The sequence below is a fragment of the Podarcis bocagei genome (genome assembly GCF_964188305.1).
Source record: "Podarcis bocagei genome assembly, chromosome: 16".
NCBI lineage: Eukaryota > Metazoa > Chordata > Lepidosauria > Squamata > Lacertidae > Podarcis > Podarcis bocagei.
Window position 1 is genome coordinate 13,360,267 of NC_138142.1, and position 19,978 is coordinate 13,380,244.

A 19,978-nucleotide genomic window follows, 5' to 3' on the forward strand; every position below is an offset into this window, starting at 1 on the left:
GCTGTGGGGTCTCAGAGCGGGTGATCTTCATAAAAGGGGAGGGGGAGGGAAGAGAAGGGAAATAAAAGAACAGGCTGAATTCAAATTAAAGGCCAGGCGGAATAGCTGTGTCTTACAGGCCCGACGGAAGGAGATTAACTCTTGAAGGGCCCTAGTCTCATGGGACAGAGCATTCCACCAGGTCGGAGCCATCACTGAAAAGGCCCTGGCCCTGGTGGAGGATAGTCTGACTTCCCTAGGGCCCGGGACCTCTAAACTATGGTTATTCATGGACCTTAAGGTCCTCTGTGGGGCATACCAGGAGAGGTGGTCCCATAGATACAAGGGCCATAAGCCACAAAGGGCTTTAAAGGTCAAGACCAGCACCTTGAACCTGACCCTATACTCCACCGGGAGCCCGTGCAACTGGTAAAGCACTGGGTGAATATGGCCCCATGGTAGGGACCCCGTGAGGAGCCTCGCTGTAGCATTCTGCACCCGCTGGAGTTTGTGGGACAATTTCAAGGGCAGCCCCGCATAGAGCGAATTACAGTAGTCAAGCCTGGAGGTGACCGTCGCATGGATCACTGGCCCCCTCAGTCTTTACACACCAGGCTAACACCTTTTCCTTTACTCAGGCCTTTGATAAGGAAGTTGCCTCCATCAGTGGAGCTCATCATTTCTTGGGGCAGGTTAGGACCTGTCCTTAGCCATACCTTTTATCTATTTTGTCTTGCCTCTTCCTTTAATTTTTTTTCTGGCTCTGAATTGCTTTCGTTCATTGCATTTTAACCTTGTCAAGTCGCCACGGAACTTTTTTCCTCTGTACAAAGCGACGGACAAATGTAACTCATGACCTCCGTCATTATCATCCAACCAGGATTCTTATGGCATTCTTAAATATCTTCCCCTTACAATGAAGAGTGGAGAGGGATAGATCACAAAGCAGACTTTAACAGGAAGGACTGCTGCGAGGCTATTTTCACCAGCAGGGTCATCCATTGTAGCTAGCCTAGAGATTCTTAAAACAATTTTAGTACAGTGGTACCTCGGGTTAAGTACTTAATTCGTTCCGGAGGTCCATACTTAACCTGAAACTGTTCTTAACCTGAAGCACCACTTTAGCTAATGGGGCCTCCTGTTGCCGCCGCGCCACCGGAACACGATTTCTGTTCTATCCTGAAGCAAAGTTCTTAACCTGAAGCACTGTTTCTGGGTTAGCGGAGTCTGTAACCTGAAGCATGTGTAACCCGAGGTACCACTGTATTGTAACATGGGTCTTGATACCAGTCTGAAGGAGTAATGGGAGAGGGAGAGGGTCTATGCACGGTTGTCTTGAGCATTTAATTCTTCAAAAGCTACCTCTAATTAATTAATTAATTAATTAATTAATTAATTAATTAACATAAAGATCTGGCAAGAGGTCAGATCTGAAAGTGGGGCATCTTTGTGCCTTTGTGCGTGTGTGTTTTCTCCTTTAAAATCTATAGCTGGCGTTAAAAGGCAATTGGTTTTTTAAATTTGCTTTGATTACGACTTTTGAACCTTTTGCTCACATGGTGAGTCTTCCGATTTGCAGGGGCCATCCGTCAACCGGCCGGTGCAATGATGAATATTTTCCTTAAGTGTGACACGTAATCCAGTAACGTTCCTTTCTTTGAGTTATTTCAGAGACTTAAATAAATTGGGTGGCTGGCCAGGGTGCCATGCCCTTTGACCTGTGACATCATTAATCAAAATATCTCTCAATTGGTTACAGCGGGATTCAGACCTGTTAACTCTTTGGGTTCAGGAGACTTTTTGTTTTTCCTTTTGGGGGAGGGGGAGAGAAAAAGAAAATAGTTTCTCTTGATATTGGAGATAGTATCCATGGACAGCACTTTACTTGAGCTTTTAAAAAACCACACATATATATATTCTTTATTCCTCACTTATACAAACTCATATATGAAAATATGAACAAATTTAATATTAAGCAGCCACGTTCTTTGCTCTTTTTCCAAGGCCTGCTCAAAACTCTGGTGTTTGTTTATTTTTTACAAAACTGTTGATTTTATATATATTGAAGATTTTATTACATCTGCTTGCTTGCTTGTTTTAATATGTTTAAAATATAACAGGGGAAAAAGGATGCCAGCTCATATTGGCAGTCTGAACAATCTGTCAATCCTCAAACATATCTATTATTATGAAACCATTCATATGTCCAAACAGATATCCAAATGAGATTGTCCTACCTACATAATCTATATGTTCAAAGGTTGAAAGGGCAGTGGATCTTGAAGAGCCCTTGTGGGGGCCAAGAGACTTATAGGTTCAAGGTTGGAAGGATATAAACACCCGCCATCCATTACACAGTGTTCTGAAATGTCTACTTGTTTTTAAAGTCTGTTGGTGTTACCAGTGTGAATATTTCACGTTATTTTGTGTAAACACCTTAGAATGATTTTTCAGAAATGTATGGGGCGGTATGTAAATTGGGTTACATCACAATGCAAACACTATAGTTTAAATGTTTTGTTGCAAGAGCGAAACAGACTTTCACTTGGGCAATTGGACTCCCCATTCCTCTCCTTCTCCCTAACACACCCTCAAAATCTGCTCAGGACCTTCCAGATAAAACTTTTGAGGTACATGGGGTGAGGGCTGCAGGTAGAAGAAGAGGACAGCAAGCTGGGTTGGCTATCATCATGAATACATACTGTACTTTTCTGTGTATAAGACGAGGTATTTTTTCCTTAAGAAATTATCTTAAAAATTGGGGGTCGTCTTATACACTGATAGTGCATAGGGGGAACATGGAATTGGTTGCTGCCGCAAGCCGGACATTGTCCTGGGCTATTGGGTGTGCTATTGGTGGTTGTGGCAAGAGCTGGTGTTGATTGGCTGTCGCTGCGGCAAGTGGGCGCGCGATTGGCTGTTTCTGCCGGCAAGGGAACAGACAATAGGTGGCAGCGTAGGCCAGGCAGGTGAGCGATTTTTGGCAATCCCCCTTAAAAATGCTCAACAACTCTTCCCCCTCCCCCCAAAAAAGCTCAGCGACTCTAGGCAATCTCCCCCCATTTTCTTAATTTGGGGTCTTCAAAAATAGGGGGCTTCTTATACATTGAAAAACATGGTAACTAAAGAATGCAGGTGGCGCTGTGGTCTAAACCACTGAGCCTAGGACTTGCTGATAAGAAGGTCAGTGGTTCGAATCCCCGCAACAGGGTGAGTTCCCGTTGCTCAATCCCAGCTCCTGCCCACCTAGCAGTTCGAAAGCATGTCAAAGTGCAAGTAGATAAATAGGTACCGCTCTGGCGGGAAGGTAAAGGGCGTTTCTATGCACTGCTCTGGTTCGCCAGAAGCGGCTTAGTCATGCTGGCCACATGACCCGGGAAAACTGTCTGCAGACAAACACCAGCTTCCTCGGCCTATAGAGCGAGATGAGTGCCGCAACCCCAGAGTCGTCTGCTACTGGACTTAACGGTCAGGGGTACCTTTACCTTTAAAGAACCTCAGATTAGCTCAAAACACATTCTTTAATTGTTCCTTAAATTAACCCAACCCTAAAACAGAATCCTTCCTAGGATTCCAAGGGAAAATATGTTTTGACATTTTAATGCCGTTTTCTTCTCTCTCCCTTATTCTTCTTCCAACATTATAGTTTTAACAGCTTTAAATTAAAGGCCCAGCGTTTGAGTTCCATGCCCATCATTCCTGCTACTTTGCCTGCTTTTCTGTTGTTTTTGTACTAACGCCGCGGTTGCCATCGATGAGTAATGTCATAAATGCTTTATCTGAGTCAGATCCAATTCTTTCCATATACGACCAATAAAATTCAAATTATAAGGAGATTTTTGATGGAGGGATGGACCACCAACAGAACTTGCTGTGAATTGAGTGGGAAATAATTGGGGTCCATACGGAGCGCAGGTGTCGCTAGAAGCATTTTGGGACAATGAAGTGTTGAGAGGATGTTTGACATCACACTTCGGCAAGAGGAGAGAGGAATTTGGCTCTGCCAATTTGCATTCCAACCAGGCTTTTTTTTATTAGGGCCCAACCCAAGATTAGACTAAATCATCATATTAAGCTTTTGAAATAATCGGCGTTATGAGATTTTAATTAAGGGTAGGGATAACTGTGTTCCAATTGCCCTTCCCCTCTTTAAAAAAATCAGTTGCCTACACATGCCAAGTTATGATAGTTAGTCTCAGTGGGTATTCAAGGTTTAGGGTATTGTAGCTTGTTTTAACAGTGCCTTTTGGGGTTCTCTGTCCTGCTTGCATTTACCGTATTTTTTGCTCTATAAGACGCACCAGACCATAAGACGTACCTAGTTTTTGGAGGAGGAAAACAAGAAAAAAAATATTCTGAATCTCAGAAGCCAGAACAACAAGAAGGATCGCTGAGCAGCTTTCGCTGCTCAGCGATCCTTCTTGTTGTTCTGGCTTCTGGGATAGCTGTGCAGCCTTCATTCGCTCCATAACACACACACACACATTTCCCCTTACTTTTTAGGAGGAAAAAGTGAGTCGTATAGAGCAAAAAATACAGTACTCGTCGGGTTTGGGTCTAATAACTGGTGGGGAGTTCGCCAGGCCACTTCACTCATCTGTTCTGTGTTTCCTATCAGCCCAAGGTCAGTTCGCATCCTTCCCTTCTGGTCGGCTATGAGGATGGATCAGTGGTTCTGTGGAATTTGTCAATGGGGAGAATGCAGAGCCGACTCACATGTCATCAGGAGCCAATCATGGGCCTTGACTTTGACTCTGAGAAGGCGAAGGGGGTCTCGGCCTCGTCTGAGAAGATGCTTTGCTGCTGGAGCTGCAATGAGCAGCAGAGCCTAGAGGTCAGTGCCTTTGCCCTATCTGCACCATTTGTTCTGTTTTTTCGCTAACGGCTTGATAGACTGAAAAAATATTTAGTCATGACGTGGGCTGTTGCCAATCCCTAGCTAATTAATCACAGGCTGGTTATGATCTGGGGGGAAAGCTGGGTGAAGATGGAGACGCTTCTTCAACTTCCGTTAAGTCGTTGGTTCTTCTCTGTCCTTTTCGTTTTTTATGCAGGCCCCACTAAGGTCTTAACACAAGTGTGGGAATTTTTTTTAGCCCAGGGGCCACATTCCTTTCTGAACATCATTTTGGGGGCCACATGTCGATGGTGGGCGGAGCCAGAGGCAAAGCAGTTGAAGCTATTAATGTAATAGCACAATTCAAAGTGTTGCTGCTGACCTTTAAAGCCCTAAACGGCCTCAGTCCTGTATACCTGAAGGAGTGTCACCACCCCCGTCGTTCAACCCAGACACTGAGGTCCAAGGGCCTTCTGGCAGTTCCCTCACTGTGAGAAGCGCAGTTGCAGGGAACCAGGCAGAGGGCCTTCTCGGTAGTGGCACCCGCCCTGTGGAACGCCTTCTCATCAGATGTCAAATCAATAAACAACTATATGACATTTAGAAGACATCTGAAGGCAGTCCTCTTTAGGGAAGTTTTTAATGACTGGCGTTTTAATGTATTTTTAACCTTCTGTTGGAAGCTGCCCAGAGTGGCAGGGTAGAAATAATAATAAATTAATAATAATAATAATATTTACTCTGGTGAAGTAAGATGGCTCCATTGCACACACGTCCCCTTCTCTATCCACCACCTAGACCAGCATTTCCCAAACTTGTGTCTCCAGCTGTTTTTGGACTGCAATTCATTCCCATAATCCTTGACCACTGGCCCTGTTAGCTAGGGATGGTGGGAGTTGTAGTCCCAAAACAGCTGGAGACCCAAGTTTGGGAAATGCTGGCCTAGACCAAGGAAGAGGCATTGTCAGAGGACACGTGTCAGGGAACTGCCATCAGAGGCACGGGAGAAGGAGAGGGTCTCTGATTCTGCAGGGGAAGGTCCAAGCGCTAGAGGGAGACTCAGCCGGGAAGAAGGGGAAGAGAATGAGTGTAACACCAGGGATCCAGGAGAGCAACGGGACAGGGAGGTACAGGGGCTCCAGGACTCTTCATTGGAAGTTAGCGAGGAGAGCCCAAGCACCCCGCTGCCCACGCCCACCCTGCGCAGTGAGAGGCGGAAACGATTGGGCGTCAAACAACTCTTATGTTGGCAACGCTTTAAGAAACGCCCACAGACAGATTCTACGAGTGACTAAGGGCAGCCACGCAAATATGGGCTGCGTAGTCCGGAGGGTTTAACCAGGCAATCCGATGCTCAAACGGAGCAGGATTACGCACGAGTAACTCCCAACCACTACAACACGTTGCAGGCATAAAACGCTCTAGATGTGGAGCAGGTGGGTAGTGAGGGGAGCAGCCATAGGAAAGTGGGTGTGGCCTGAAAGGGGTTCTGAAGGCCACATTCTGCCCACAGAACTGAATTTCCTCACCCTTGGTCGGTCTTCTCAGCCTGATTTCACAACCTCACAGGGAATTCTGGGTATTGTAGCCCTGGGAATCAGGGAAGAGAGACCTTCTAACAAATCTTGGCACCCTTAACAGACTCCTCTTCCCAGGGTTCTTTGGGAGAAGCCATGACTTTTTAGAGTGGTATGAGATTTTACTTTCTTGGGCTCCATGATCACTGCAGATGGTGACAGCAGCCATGAAATTAAAAGACGCCTGCTTCTTGGGAGAAAAGCAATGACAAACCTAGACAGCATCTTAAAAAGTAGAGACGTCACCTTGCCGACAAAGGTCCGTAGAGTTAAAGCTATGGTTTTCCCAGTAGTGATGTATGGAAGTGAGAGCTGGAGCATAAAGAAGGCTGATTGCCGAAGAATTGATGCTTTTGAATTACGGTGCTGGAGGAGACTCTTGAGAGTCCCATGGACTGCAAGAAGATCAAACCTATCCATTCTGAAGGAAATCAGTCCTGAGTGCTCACTGGAAGGACAGATCCTGAAGCTGAGGCTCCAATACTTTGGCCACCTCATAAGAAGAAAAGACTCCCTGGAAAAGACCCTGATGTTGGGAAAGATGGAGGGCACAAGGAGAAGGGGAAGACAGAGGATGAGATGGTTGGACAGTGTTCTCGAAGCTACCAGCATGAGTTTGACCAAACTGTGGGAGGCAGTGGAAGACAGGAGTGCCTGGTGTGCTCTGGTCCATGGAGTCATGAAGAGTCAGACACGACTAAACAACAACAATACTTCCAAGGTGCAGTCCAGACAGGACCTTATATGCTTTCTGCCACCAGCTGAGGCTAATTTGGGCCGGGGAGCATTTACTTGGGGTGAGCAAGATGTTGCTCAAGGTGCTGATGTGTTGCTCATTTATAGCTTTCTATTCTTTAAAGTGTAAGGTTTATTGCATTTTTTTTAAGTATTCATTATTACTTTTCTTGGGTTTTTATTGCTTGAGAGTTGCCTCTGGCTAGAATGGCAACTAAAAAGAGTTATAAATAAAATACAGAACATATGCGCAATGCTACATTTATGCACATGAGTAATGTGTTTGTTTTTCAAGGTAGAATTTCCTTCTGCACTTTATAGGATGGAATGGGCATTGAATATCTTCCCCAAGCTCTCTCGTTCTCTGCTTCTCTCTGTCCCTGTGTCCCACATCCCAGAAATCTGCCACAGGTATCAAGAGGCCATTGGTCTCCCATCGATGGAACATTAATGTTCCACTTTGGACAATATACCTGCAATCAGCTTAACAAAGAAAGAAAGAAAAAGGTCCACAACTGTGATATAACATTGCATCGTAAACTTACTGACAGCAATTGAGCATTCATCCTAACCCACCTTGTTGTCCCTTTAGATATTTGAAGATGGCTATCATATCTCCTTTTAGTCTTCTGTTTACCATGCTGTTGTTGTTTAGTCGTGTCCGTTCTTAATCTGAAAGTGTTCTTAACCTGAAGCACCACTTTAGTTAATGGGGCCTCCTCTGCCGCCGCGCTGCTGGAGCACAATTTCTGTTCTCATCCTGAAGCAAAGTTCTTAACCCGAGGTACGATTTCTGGGTTAGCAGAGTCTGTAACCTGAAGCGTATGTAACCTGAAGCGTATGTAACCCGAGGTACCACTGTACTTCTGTCGATGCAGCCGAGAATAGCATGAGCCTTTTTTGTTGCTGCATCACCCAGTTGAGTTGTGTTAGGCTTGTGGTCTACTAAGACCCCTAGATCCTTCTCACATGCATTGCTGGCAATCCAGGTGTTTCCCCCATCTTACATTTGTTCAGCTGGTTCTTCCTGTCTAAGTGCAGAACCTTACCTTTGTCCCCATTGAAACTCATCTTGTTAGTTTTGGCCCAGTTCTCCAACCTGTTAAGGTCATCTTGAATCCCAATTCTGTCTTCTGCGGCATTGGCTGACCCTCCCAGTTTACCTTTGCCCCCATTGAATCTCATCTTGTTAGTTTTGGCCCAGTTCTCCAACCTGTTAAGGTCATCTTGAATCCCAGTTCTGTCTTCTGCGGCATTGGCTGACCCTCCCAGTTTACCTTTGTCCCCATTGAAACTCATCTTGTTAGTTTTGGCCCAGTTCTCCAACCTGTTAAGGTCATCTTGAATCCCAGTTCTGTCTTCTGCGGCATTGGCTGACCCTCCCAGTTTACCTTTGCCCCCATTGAAACTCATCTTGTTAGTTTTGGCCCAGTTCTCCAACCTGTTAAGGTCATCTTGAATCCCAGTTCTGTCTTCTGCGGCATTGGCTGACCCTCCCAGTTTACCTTTGTCCCCATTGAAACTCATCTTGTTAGTTTTGGCCCAGTTCTCCAACCTGTTAAGGTCATCTTGAATCCCAATTCTGTCTTCTGCGGCATTGGCTGACCCTCCCAGTTTACCTTTGTCCCCATTGAGACTCATCTTGTTAGTTTTGGCCCAGTTCTCCAACCTTTTAAGGTCATCTTGAATCCCAATTCTGTCTTCTGCGGCATTGGGTGACCCTCCCAGTTTACCTTTGCCCTCATTGAAACTCATCTTGTTAGTTTTGGCCCAGTTCTCCAACCTTTTAAGGTCATCTTGAATCCCAGTTCTGTCTTCTGCGGCATTGGCTGACCCTCCCAGTTTACCTTTGCCCTCATTGAAACTCATCTTGTTAGTTTTGGCCCAGTTCTCCAACCTGTTAAGGTCATCTTGAATCCCAATTCTGTCTTCTGCGGCATTGGCTGACCCTCCCAGTTTGGTGCCATCTGCAAATTTGATGGTTTTGTCGGAAGTTGCAGTAAGCAGAGCCTTGAGGATCCTTCCGCCCTTGTGCTATGACTGATAGTGCAGCCGCTAGCAAGTGGATGATTGAAGATTTGCTATGAAGGTCTAATAGGATTTTGATCGTAGCGTTCTGAAATTAAGTCTCTGTTCTTTGGACATTCCAGTCTATAATGGGAAAGGGAGTTTATTATTACAGAAGGGCAGGGTGTGCAGTGTTCCACTCCAACGAAGCAGCTGCCTTCATTAAAGACATCTCCCCGAGTAGCCAAGGTCGCCTAATGACAGCAAATGGTAATGGCCACAGAGTAATCTGTACATGGACAAAAGAGCCGGTCAATGCCAAGAGGTTAAGTCGTACTTAATTAGGGGCAGTTCTCTCAAGCCTCCTGTTGCTGGATGGCCAAAGACGAGGCGCCCGGATGCTTAGAAGTAGAACATGTGAAAAGCTGGGATGAGTCATTTGCATAGTAGGCAGAGTCCTCAGAGTTATCTCCGTTGTTGGTTTTAATCCAAATTAAGTTCTAATCCTGCACATTAAGGGATCAATTTCCACTGGTGTTCAGCGGCCTCAGACCTCATTTAACCCTTAAAAAAATGCAGTGGGGGGGGGGGAATTGTGCCTTCCATGTGATGCCTCCCTGCAAGTGGAAAGATAGCATACAGAAAGCCTGATCCTTTGCCCATTTAAAATGTGGGTTTTTGGGGGGAGGGTGTTATTGGAATAGAATAGAATTGAAAAGAAAAGAAAAGAAAGAGAAAGAGAAATACTTTAGTGTCACTGTACCACTTGTTTACAGTGAGATTAAATTATTGGGTTGGCCTATTGGGTTGTTTTTATTTTTATTATATATTTTGTGGTTTTATATTTTGATTTTATTCTGTGAACCACCCTGGATCTCTGGGTATAGGGTGGTATATAAATTCTCATAATAATATTAATAATAATAATGTGCTCGCTTCCCACATGCGAAGCTTTTTCGAGGCAGAGTTAACATTTGGATATGCGGTTCTCCTCCCATGCATGTACACATACACAGCCATTCTGTGATGGGGCAGTCCATTGTTTCTCAAGGCTGGGCCTCCAGCTGTTGTTGGACTACAACTCCCATCACCCCGACCACTGGTCCTGCTAGCTAGGGTTGATGGGAGTTGTAATCCAATAACAGCTGAAGACCCAGTCGGCGTAGACAGTGCTGAGCCAATGGTCTGACGCAGCAATCAAGATTTATTATGGTCAAAGACCAGACCACAGAAATTGCAATAATAACACATAGAGACTAGGGCCCTGCGGGACCTGACATCTTTCCGCAGGGTCTGCAAGACAGAGTTGTTCCGCCAGGCCTTTGGTCAGGGCGCAGCCTGACTCCCTCCTCTGGCAACCTGCACAGAATTTTGCTTAATTGGTTGCCATCAATTTGATTTAATTAATTTTTATAATGAAATATTTTTAGATTGTGTAATTATTTTACTGTTTGATTATTTGATTGTTGTTAGCCGCCCTGAGCCCGGCTTCGGCTGGGGAGGGCGGGATATAAATAAAATTTATTATTTTTTATTATTATATACACAGCATAAGGCAGGTGCATCTAACTTCTTATTGCAGGCCCCACTAGTCACACGGCATCAGCAACTATAGAATGGGCTTCTTGTCATCAGTATTAGAACTAGTTATTGTTACTTGAAGCGAACTCTGGGCATTTTTCCCAAGGCTGGTTCTGAAAGATTCCCCACTTAGACTGAGGGACAGCTCAGTCAGTAGAGCACGTGACTCTTAATCTTAGGGTTGTGGGTTCGAGCCCCACGTTGGGCAAAATACTCCTGCCATGGCAGGGGGTTGGGCTGGATGACCATCGCTGTCCCTTCCACCTCTACAATTCTGCGATTCATTGATTCAATTCCCCCATCTTTACTTGCTGTCTCTCCAACGAAAGCATTAAGAGCCTCACATCAGGTTATTTCCACCTATCCCCTCCCCTCCTCTCTCTCTCTCTCTCTCTCTCTCTCCTATTGGATTAATAATACGAACCAGATGCTTTTTTCCCCTCGACATTCCACATCCCTGAGGTAATGGTGGTGTTTGGAAAGCCACTCAGTGGCACGTTATTTTTACTCTCGATGCATTTTGGCGACTCCTCGCTCGGTAACCGGCTGTCCAAAGGCGTGACGCAAGAGCGGCCCCGTTTGGGATGGCACCAGTCCAGTGTGCCGGTGAAGAGTTGGTGAAACGAGGCTCACTTGTCTCCAGGAGGCTGTCCAGAGTCTGTGCCGGGCACCGCGGTGGGGAGGCCGCAAAGGAAAGTGGTTAGGCCGAGTTAGTGTAACGAAGGGATAATGGGTTTGAGGCTGTTCTTTCCTTGCGGGGAGGAATCTCAGAGGCTTCCTCAAAAGGCCAGGCATAGACCTGGAGAAGAAAACCGATTCATTTCACATTTGAAAGCGAACCTCGCCTCCGATCTGCAGCTTCCGAAATAATGCGCAATCCCAAAACTCAGCCCTCCTTTGAAATTTGCACTTCTCCAAATTGTGCAAAGCAGATCTCCAGCCAAGTTACGTGTAGGAAACTTTGCATATGCTTGGTTAAAACGTGCATGAAAGCGCATTGTATTAGAGAAGATCGCTTTGCAAACATGTGTCTGCTAGGACAGATTCGCTCTGATACGCCGACAAGTTTTCACGATGGCATTGTTACTTGTAGAAAAATTGCAAACTGATGTGGAAATGTGGAGAGCTGAATTTAAGAGTGGAAAAATCGAGAAACTGAAAGGTCTATCTATCCTTAGCCAAACATCATAGCTCATAATAAACTAGGGGCACGGAAGGTAGTGCATATGACCTAATACCCTGAAATTTAGCATTATAAAACAGTACATCTGTTTCTGTTATTTATTCGCTTTTTTACTGCATGTATGTCTGGTTATTTTAGACTTTATATTGTTATGCATTGACACTATACATACACTGTATGTATATAAACTTATTTAGACCTCTTTTAAAAAGTACTAAAACTCTATTTACATAACCAGACCTATGAAAGATCAGAATTGCCTTATCCACCAGATAAATAATAGACATTAAATTAAATGCCAGGTAAGTAAAAACCAACACCCCTAATAATAGGGCATTTAAATAATGCTTTAAATATCTAACTTTTTCATATTCAATTCATTAGTCTCTTGCTATGTAAAGAGTCTCTAAGCAACTTACAGCATTTTAAAAAACTTTAAGGCATAACATAAAATTGAGGGAACAGTGCATTGCAATAAAAACTATACAAAAATCTATACCAAACAGCCCTAGTAAAACATCAGCAACAAAAAAAAAACACCTTAGCAGAAAAATGTATTATCATAATCCGTCCAATGCCTGGGGAAAGAGAGAGGTTTTTGCCTGGCATCAAAAATGCATTAACAATAGCACCACGTGGACCTATGAACTTACCTTATGTCTTCCTCAGATTATAATTCATTAACTTTGACTGAATGAAATTATCCCAAATTTTCTGACGGAGGAGGAGAGACATATCCTGTCTCCCACCCCAAGAAAATGGAGTGGATGTTGTAGCTGCTATCAAAAAATAAGTGTGTGGTAAAGGTAAAGGGACCCCTGACCATTAGGTCCAGTCGCGGACGACTCTGGGGTTGCGGCGCTCATCTCACTTTATTGGCCGAGGGAGCCGGCGTACAGCTTCCAGGTCATGTGGCCAGCATGACTAAGCCGCTTCTGGCGAACCAGAGCAGCGCATGGAAACGACCATATATCTTCCCACCGGAGCAGTACCTATTTATCTACTTGCACTTCGTGCTTTCGAACTGCTAGGTTGGCAGGTGCAGGGACCGAGCAACGGGAGCTCACCCTGTCACGGGGATTCGAACTGCCGACCTCCTGATCAGCAAGCCCTAGGCTCTGTGGTTTAACCCACAGCGCCACACACATCCCTATAAGTATTTAGAACCTGTAACAAAACCTTGCAGCAGGTTCCTCTTCAAGGTTCCAGCCAGCTAGCCGTACCTTCTTTGAATGTAGTGGGACTTAATTCTGATTTAACATATCTGCTTGGTAATAAAGTACCTGTATAGGATCTTAAAAAGTAGAGACATCACCTTGCCAACAAAGGTCTGTATAGTAAAAGCTATGGTTTTCCCAATAGTGATGTATGGAAGTGAGGGCTGGACCGTAAAGAAGGCTGATTGCCTAGAATTGATGCTTTTGAATTATGGTGCTGGAGGAGACTCTTGAGAGTCCCATGGACTGCAAGAAGATCAAACCTATCCATTCTTAAGGAAATCAGCCCTGAGTGCTCACTGGAAGGACAGGTTTTGAAGCTGAGGCTCCAATACTTTGGCCACCTCATGAGAAGAGAAGACTCCCTGGAAAAGACCCTGATGTTGGGAAAGATGGAGGGCACAAGGAGAAGGGGACAACAGAGGACAAGATGTTTGGATGGTGTTCTCGAAGCTACCAGCATGAGTTTGACCAAATTGCGGGAGGCAGTGGAAGACAGGAGTGCCTGGTGTGCTCTGGTCCAGGGGGTCACGAAGAGTCAGATACGACTAAACAACAACATAGGATCTTAAATAGAATTCCAGTTCATGGTGATATTTCGGAGTAGCCAGTCATTGGCCAAAATCATCCTGTTCTTTTTATTTGTTAAAGTGCCGTGAAAAGGTTCGGGGCAAGTAGCTACTATAAACAAACAAACACCTCAAGGCTCTTAACAGTTTTGCACAAGGAATTCAAGTGCCTTTCAAAAAAAAATAGGTTTGTGCAACTGAAGCAGATTAAATCCCTACAAACTCACTTTGCAAAATGGGGGGGGGGGCTTTGTGGTTAGGAGACTGATGAGGAAACGCACTGAAAAGTATGGCAGGATCAAATGACTAACAGGAAGACATAGAAGGCATCCTGCAAGCAAATCAAGATGACTGCACATTGTCACATAAACACCCTACAAACAAATCCAAATGTTTGGTCCACCCTTATGCCTGGTCCAACCTCTGCATAAGCTTTGCACCAGTAAATCGGGACAAATGCTCAAGAATCAGGTCATCCGAGGAGCAGGTAGAGCTGACCAGCTATGACTTTCTTTTTTCAAATAATCGCCGCACATGTTAAGCCTTCCATCTCATCCCCTTGTAGGCCAAATCATCTCCCATCATTTTTGTAACGCTTCAACCTGTCAGGCTGGACGTGACTGCCGTGGTTTGCGGAGTTCGAATTACTTTCCCATCTGTGCAGAAATTGAAGCGAAAAGGGTGTTTCTCTCTTCCTTCTCTAGGGGGGTCCAATAGGTCAGTGGTCTTCAACTGGCTGGTCAGGACTCACTTCTGGACTGTGGCAGCAACACTATCGCCCTGCTCCTTTTCAGCTTTTTCTTGGTATCTGTCTGTCCCATACAGAACAACAAAATTGAAAAATCTACATCAGACATTCAAAAACCAACAAGCCTGCTATCCCAACTATCCCAGCCTGGTTAGCCCCTAAAAACTCTGATACCCCATAATTGAATACAATATACTCACATAGAGACTACCTTAAAGGTAAAGGGACCCCTGACCATTAGGTCCAGTCGTTGCCGACTCTAGGGTTGCGGCGCTCATCTCGCTTTATTGGCCGAGGGAGCCGGCGTACAGCTTCTGGGTCATGTGGCCAGCAGGACTAAGCTGCTTCTGGCGAACCAGAGCAGTGCACGGAAACACCGTTTACCTTCCCGTCAGAGCGGTACCTATTTATCTACTTGCACTTTGACATTCTTTCAAACTGCTAGGTTGGCAGGAGCAGGGACCGAGGAACGGGAGCTCACCCCGTCGCAGGGATTCAAACTGCCAACTTTCTGATCAGCAAGTCCTAGGCTCGGTGGTTTAACCCACAGCGCCACCCACGTCCCCAGAGACTACCTTACATTGCGTTTAAAACCAAAATCACATTTGGATAGAAACGGTTTCTCAGGCAGCTAGTCCTAGTCTTTATAACCCTGTACCTTCTTCCAGAAGGCAGAAGCTGAAAGAGATCATTTCCGAGGTGCGCACTATCCTGCACGATCTCTGCAGCTTTCTTATGGCACCTGGAAGCATAGATTTGCTCCAAGGTGGGAAGAGGTGCACCCAATTATTCTCTCCGCAGTCTTTACAACCTTGGACAGCGTTGTTTTTCCCCTGACCATGCAGCTCCCAAACCACACACAGAGACCATAAATTAATACACTCTCAACAGTACAATGGTAAAATGCCATCAACAGGTCTGCGTTAGCGGCACTGAAGTGACTTCCCTGGGACGCAAACCTAGCCAGTGGGTGTGGAGGTCCTGGGCTGCCCAGACAACAAGAGCCCACTCTCAGCCTCGCTGATGTGGCCCAAAGGAAAGCAGAGCAATACGTTTGGCACCAGCTGGGCTGCAGGAGTTGCCGGAAGGAGGCGTACAAGGCGCCATCCAACCGTCTTAGGGACTCCATTACGGATTTGTGGAGGGTTTACTCCTTAGCCTTTTCAACTATGCTAAAAATACACCTTGGGAGAAAAGCAATGACAAACCTAGACAGCATCTTAAAAAGTAGCGATATCACCTTGCCGACAAAGGTCCGTATAGTTAAAGCTATGGTTTTCCCAGTAGTGATGTATGGAAATGAGAGCTGGACCATTAAGAAGGCTGATCACCAAAGAATTGATGCTTTTGAATTATGGTGCTGGAGGAGACTCTTGAGAGTCCCATGGACTGCAAGAAGATCCAACCTCTCCATTCTGAAGGAAATCAGCCCTGAGCGCTCACTGGAAGGACAGATCCTGAAGCTGAGGCTCCAAGACTTTGGCCACCTCATGAGAAGAGAAGACTCCCTGGAAAAGACCCTGATGTTGGGAAACAGTGAGGGCACAAGGAGAAGGGGAAGACAGAGGACAAGATGGTTGGATAGTGTTCTCGAAGCTACCAACATGAGTTTGACCAAACTGCAGGAGGCAGTGGAAGACAGGAATGCCTGGCGTGCTCTGATCCATAGGGTCACGAAGAGTCGGGCACGACTAAACGACTAAACAACAACAACAAAAATACACCTAACAGGATAAATCCAATGTTAGCCATACAGGTGTGGCGAACCTTTGGCTCTCCTTGGTCATTGGCCATGCTTGCTGGGGCTGATGGGAGTTGTAGTTCAGCAACATCTGGAGGTACCAAAGGTCTTCTACACCTGGTACATACAGAGAATTGGAAATTGCCCGTGGTGCCTGTTTCAGACCCCATTTGTTTTTATTTCAGCTTTGCACATGAAAACAACCAATTTCTTCCTTTTCTTTTCCTTTGATAACAATTTATTGATTTTCCAAGAACAACAAAATAAACAAAACAGAAAAGAAAAATTCCATAACCAAATTAAGCTATAATTTTTTGGTTGACTTCCCTCCACTCCCCCTCTTGGTTCCATTATAATATACTGTATTTTTCTCTCTGTAAGACGCACCAGACCACAAGACGTACCTAGTTTTTGGAGGAGGAAAACAAGAAAAAAAAATATTCTGAATCTCAGAAGCCAGAACAGCAAGAGGGATCACTGCGCAGCGAAAACAGCAATCCCTCTTGCTATTCTGGCTTCTGGGATAGCTGTGCAGCCTGCATTCGCTCCATAAGACGCACACACATTTCCCCTTACTTTTTAGGAGGGAAAAAGTGAGTCTTACAGAGCAAAAAATACGGTACTTGTTTATGCATGTCCATAAAACCTTATATACTTAACAATCCAATTTTAAAACCTTCTCCAACCAGTTTCAAAGCAACTCTTCTCTCCTACCCCTTGCCTAGCTCAAATTCATTATCTTCCCATGATATGAAGACCCTCTTTACTCCACATCAGGAAAGGGGTGCTCTGTGAAAGGAGTAAAAGCTTGGGCAGACTGGGAGGAGAAAGGCGACGGTATAGAAGCATGCAGAAAGTGGATGGGGAAAAAGTTCTTCTCTCATAACACTAGAACTGGTAGGTGTCCAAGGAAGCTGAACGCTGGACAGTTCAGGACAGATAAATGAAAGTATTGAAGCCAAGAAGCATATAGTTAAACTACCCGCAAGAGGCAGATGACTACCAACTAGATGGACCATTGGCCTGATCCAGGAGGCTCTTCTTATATTCTTACGAGAATGGTGGTGGGAGACGGACCTCTTGTGCAGCTTTCTCACACCTGGTCTCCTTCGCTGGAGCCAAAGGGTGTCAGATTTTACAGGGCTGCTTCTATATTTGTTGCAGAGAAGGGCTGCCCAGACGATCAAGGGTCTGGGAAACCGAGCCATATGAGGAACAGTCGAGGGAGCTGGGTATGTTTCGCTTGGTAAAGAGGAGACTGGGAGGAGATACAATTTGTTGTTGTTTAGTTGTGTCCGACTCTTCGTGACGCCATGGACCAGAGCATGCCAGGCACTCCTGTCTTCCACTGCCTCCCGCAGTTTGGTCAAACTCATGCTGGTAGCTTTGAGAACACTATCCAACCATCTTGTCCTGAAGTATTGGAGCCTCAGCTTCAGGTTCTGTCTTTCCAGTGAGCACTCAGGGCTGATTTCCTTAAGAATGGAGAGGTTTGATCTTCTTGCAGTCCATGGGACTCTCAAGAGTCTCCTCCAGCACCATAATTCAAAAGCAACAATTCTTCGGCGATCAGCCTTCTTTATGGTCCAGCTCTCACTTCGATACATCACTACTAGGAAAACCATAGCTTTAACTATACAGACCTTTGTTGGCAAGGTGATACGATCTTCAAATATCTCAAGGGCTGTCGCTTGGAAGAGGGAGCAAGCTTGTTTTCTGCTGCGCCAGAGGGTAGGACCTGAACCAATGGCTTCGAGTTACGAGGAAGTAGGAAGAATTTCCTGGCAGTAAGAGCTGTTTGACAGTGGAATGGACCATCTTGGAAGGTGGTAGACTCTCCTTCCTTGGAGGCTTTTAAATAGGCTGGGTAGCCATTTCTCAGGGATTCTTCATCTCTGATTCCTGCATAGTAGGAAGTTGTAGAAGACCCTTAGGGCAGTGGCGTAGCGTGGGGGGTGCAGGGGGGCCGGCCGCACCGGGCGCAACATCTGGGGGGGCGCTCGCACTCGCAGCTCTCTGCCCCTACCTGGCTCACTCACTCTCTCTCACTGCAGTGCTGGCTGTGCGAATCCGAGCCGAGCCGCTGGGTCGCCGCCCACTGTGGAGGGGGTGGGTGCCAGGCGTGCGGAGAGAGAGCGAGGGACTATCTGGGGGAGGGACAGTGCAGCGGCCGCCCAGCACAGCGCTGAGCGCGGGAGAGAACCAGACCAGACCAGGCAGCAGCAAGAAGAAGCTGGTAGCGGCGGCAGGTTAGGGGTTAGGGGGCGCAAATTACTTGCCTTGCCCCGGGTTAGGGGGCGCAAATTACTTGCCTTGCCCCGGGTGCTGACAACCCACGCTATGCCGCTGCCTTAGGGTCCCTTTCAACCCTACAGTTCTATGGTACTTTGAGTGCAGTAACAAATCATTCTCCAGGGTCCTCGGCTTTGGCTTGGAATCAGTTTGATTCCCTCTCCCCCTCTTTCTTTTTTCCTTTCTCCTTCTGTGTTGGAACTCCTATTTGGGGACTTCCCTGGCTTTTTTCTGGCCCATGTAGGACCAGACTGGGTGGTTAGCCTTGGTGAAGACTTGACGTTTTTATCCCCCCAAAAGTTTTTGATTGAGTTTCCACTGAAATGAGGTTGCATTTTAATGTTTTAATGTTGTATTTTAATCTTGTTTTTTAAGCTGTATTTCAATCAATTGTTTTTATATTTGGCGTTAGCCGCCCTGAGCCTGGTCTTGGCTGGGGAGGGTATAGATGATGATGATGATGATGATGATGATGATGATGATGATGATGATGATTATTTCCCCCTTCTTTTCTCAGCTCCGACAAACGTATGAACTCACCAATCCCGGGATCGCCGAGGTGACCCTCCGCCAAGACAAGAAAATCCTGGCGACTGCTGGCTGGGATCACCGCATTCGCCTCTTCGGCTGGAAGAAGTTGAAGCCGTTGGCCGTCCTGGACTACCACACGGCAGCAGTCCACTGCGTAGCCTTTTCGGACCACAGCCAGCCCCAGGAGAGACTGATGGCGGCTGGCTCCAAAGATCACCGCATCAGCGTCTGGTCGATATATAATCAAACATGAAACAGGGTTGGAGCTGAAGAAGGAAGACAGGGCAGAAGTTTGCAATTTAGAGTTAAAGGGCAAGGCAGGGCAAGGCGAGAGGGAGAATAGATGGTACCATCTCAGCAGGACTTAAGGACACACAATCCCACTTAGCAGAAGGAGGCAACAGGGTTGCTTTCAGGGTGGATAAAAATCAATGGTTTTTTAAATAAAAAAAAATGGATTTGTATTTGTATTTATTTAAATCAGATTTTTTTGATTTGAATCTATTTTTTTGATTTAAATTGGATTTCTAAAATAAAATGCTTTTGGAGGAAAAAATCTTTCTAAAGATAGTTTTCTGTTTAAGTTACATGATAGTCCAAAGGCTATTCATCAGGAAATAAGAAAATCCTGGGGCCTCAGCAGGGACCCAACGTTACCAGTTTCCATGCCGGCTGGCCTACATTCCTGTGAGTAAGCCCCATTGAACAAAATGGGGACTTCTCTCTGAATAAGCATGTGCTGTGAACCAGGAAAGGGAGGTTCTTGCCATAGTTTGTGATTGTTCTGCCCACCTGCACCAATATATAGCAGTTTGAAGGAGTGAGGGACTGCAGGCAATGTCTTGGAAGGTGGGAGGTAGATAGATAGAGGACTGGATTTAGGTTTGATGAGGCCCTAAGCTACTGAAGGTAATGGGTCCCTTTATATGTCCAGCTGTCCATTGTCAACAAGAAATTGCTGCTGTTTTTTGTGTTGAATAT

General features: G+C 45.7%; 1 protein-coding gene across 5 annotated transcripts in view; it reads left to right on the forward strand.

Annotated features, from left to right (window-relative positions):
- The window catches only part of GNB1L (G protein subunit beta 1 like), an 82,621-nt gene extending 63,196 nt beyond the window's left edge, over positions 1-19,425 (forward strand). For 4 of the 5 annotated variants that reach the window (XM_081175094.1, XM_081175097.1, XM_081175095.1 and 1 more), the window contains 2 exons: positions 4,598-4,813; positions 18,984-19,425. In XM_081175094.1, coding sequence (XP_081031220.1) covers positions 4,598-4,813; positions 18,984-19,250 — 483 coding nt within the window. In that variant the 3' untranslated portion in view covers positions 19,251-19,425. The remainder of the gene's footprint in view (positions 1-4,597; positions 4,814-18,983) is intronic. The other variant, XM_081175098.1, reaches the window with a different exon arrangement.
- Positions 19,426-19,978: the final 553 nt, after the last annotated feature.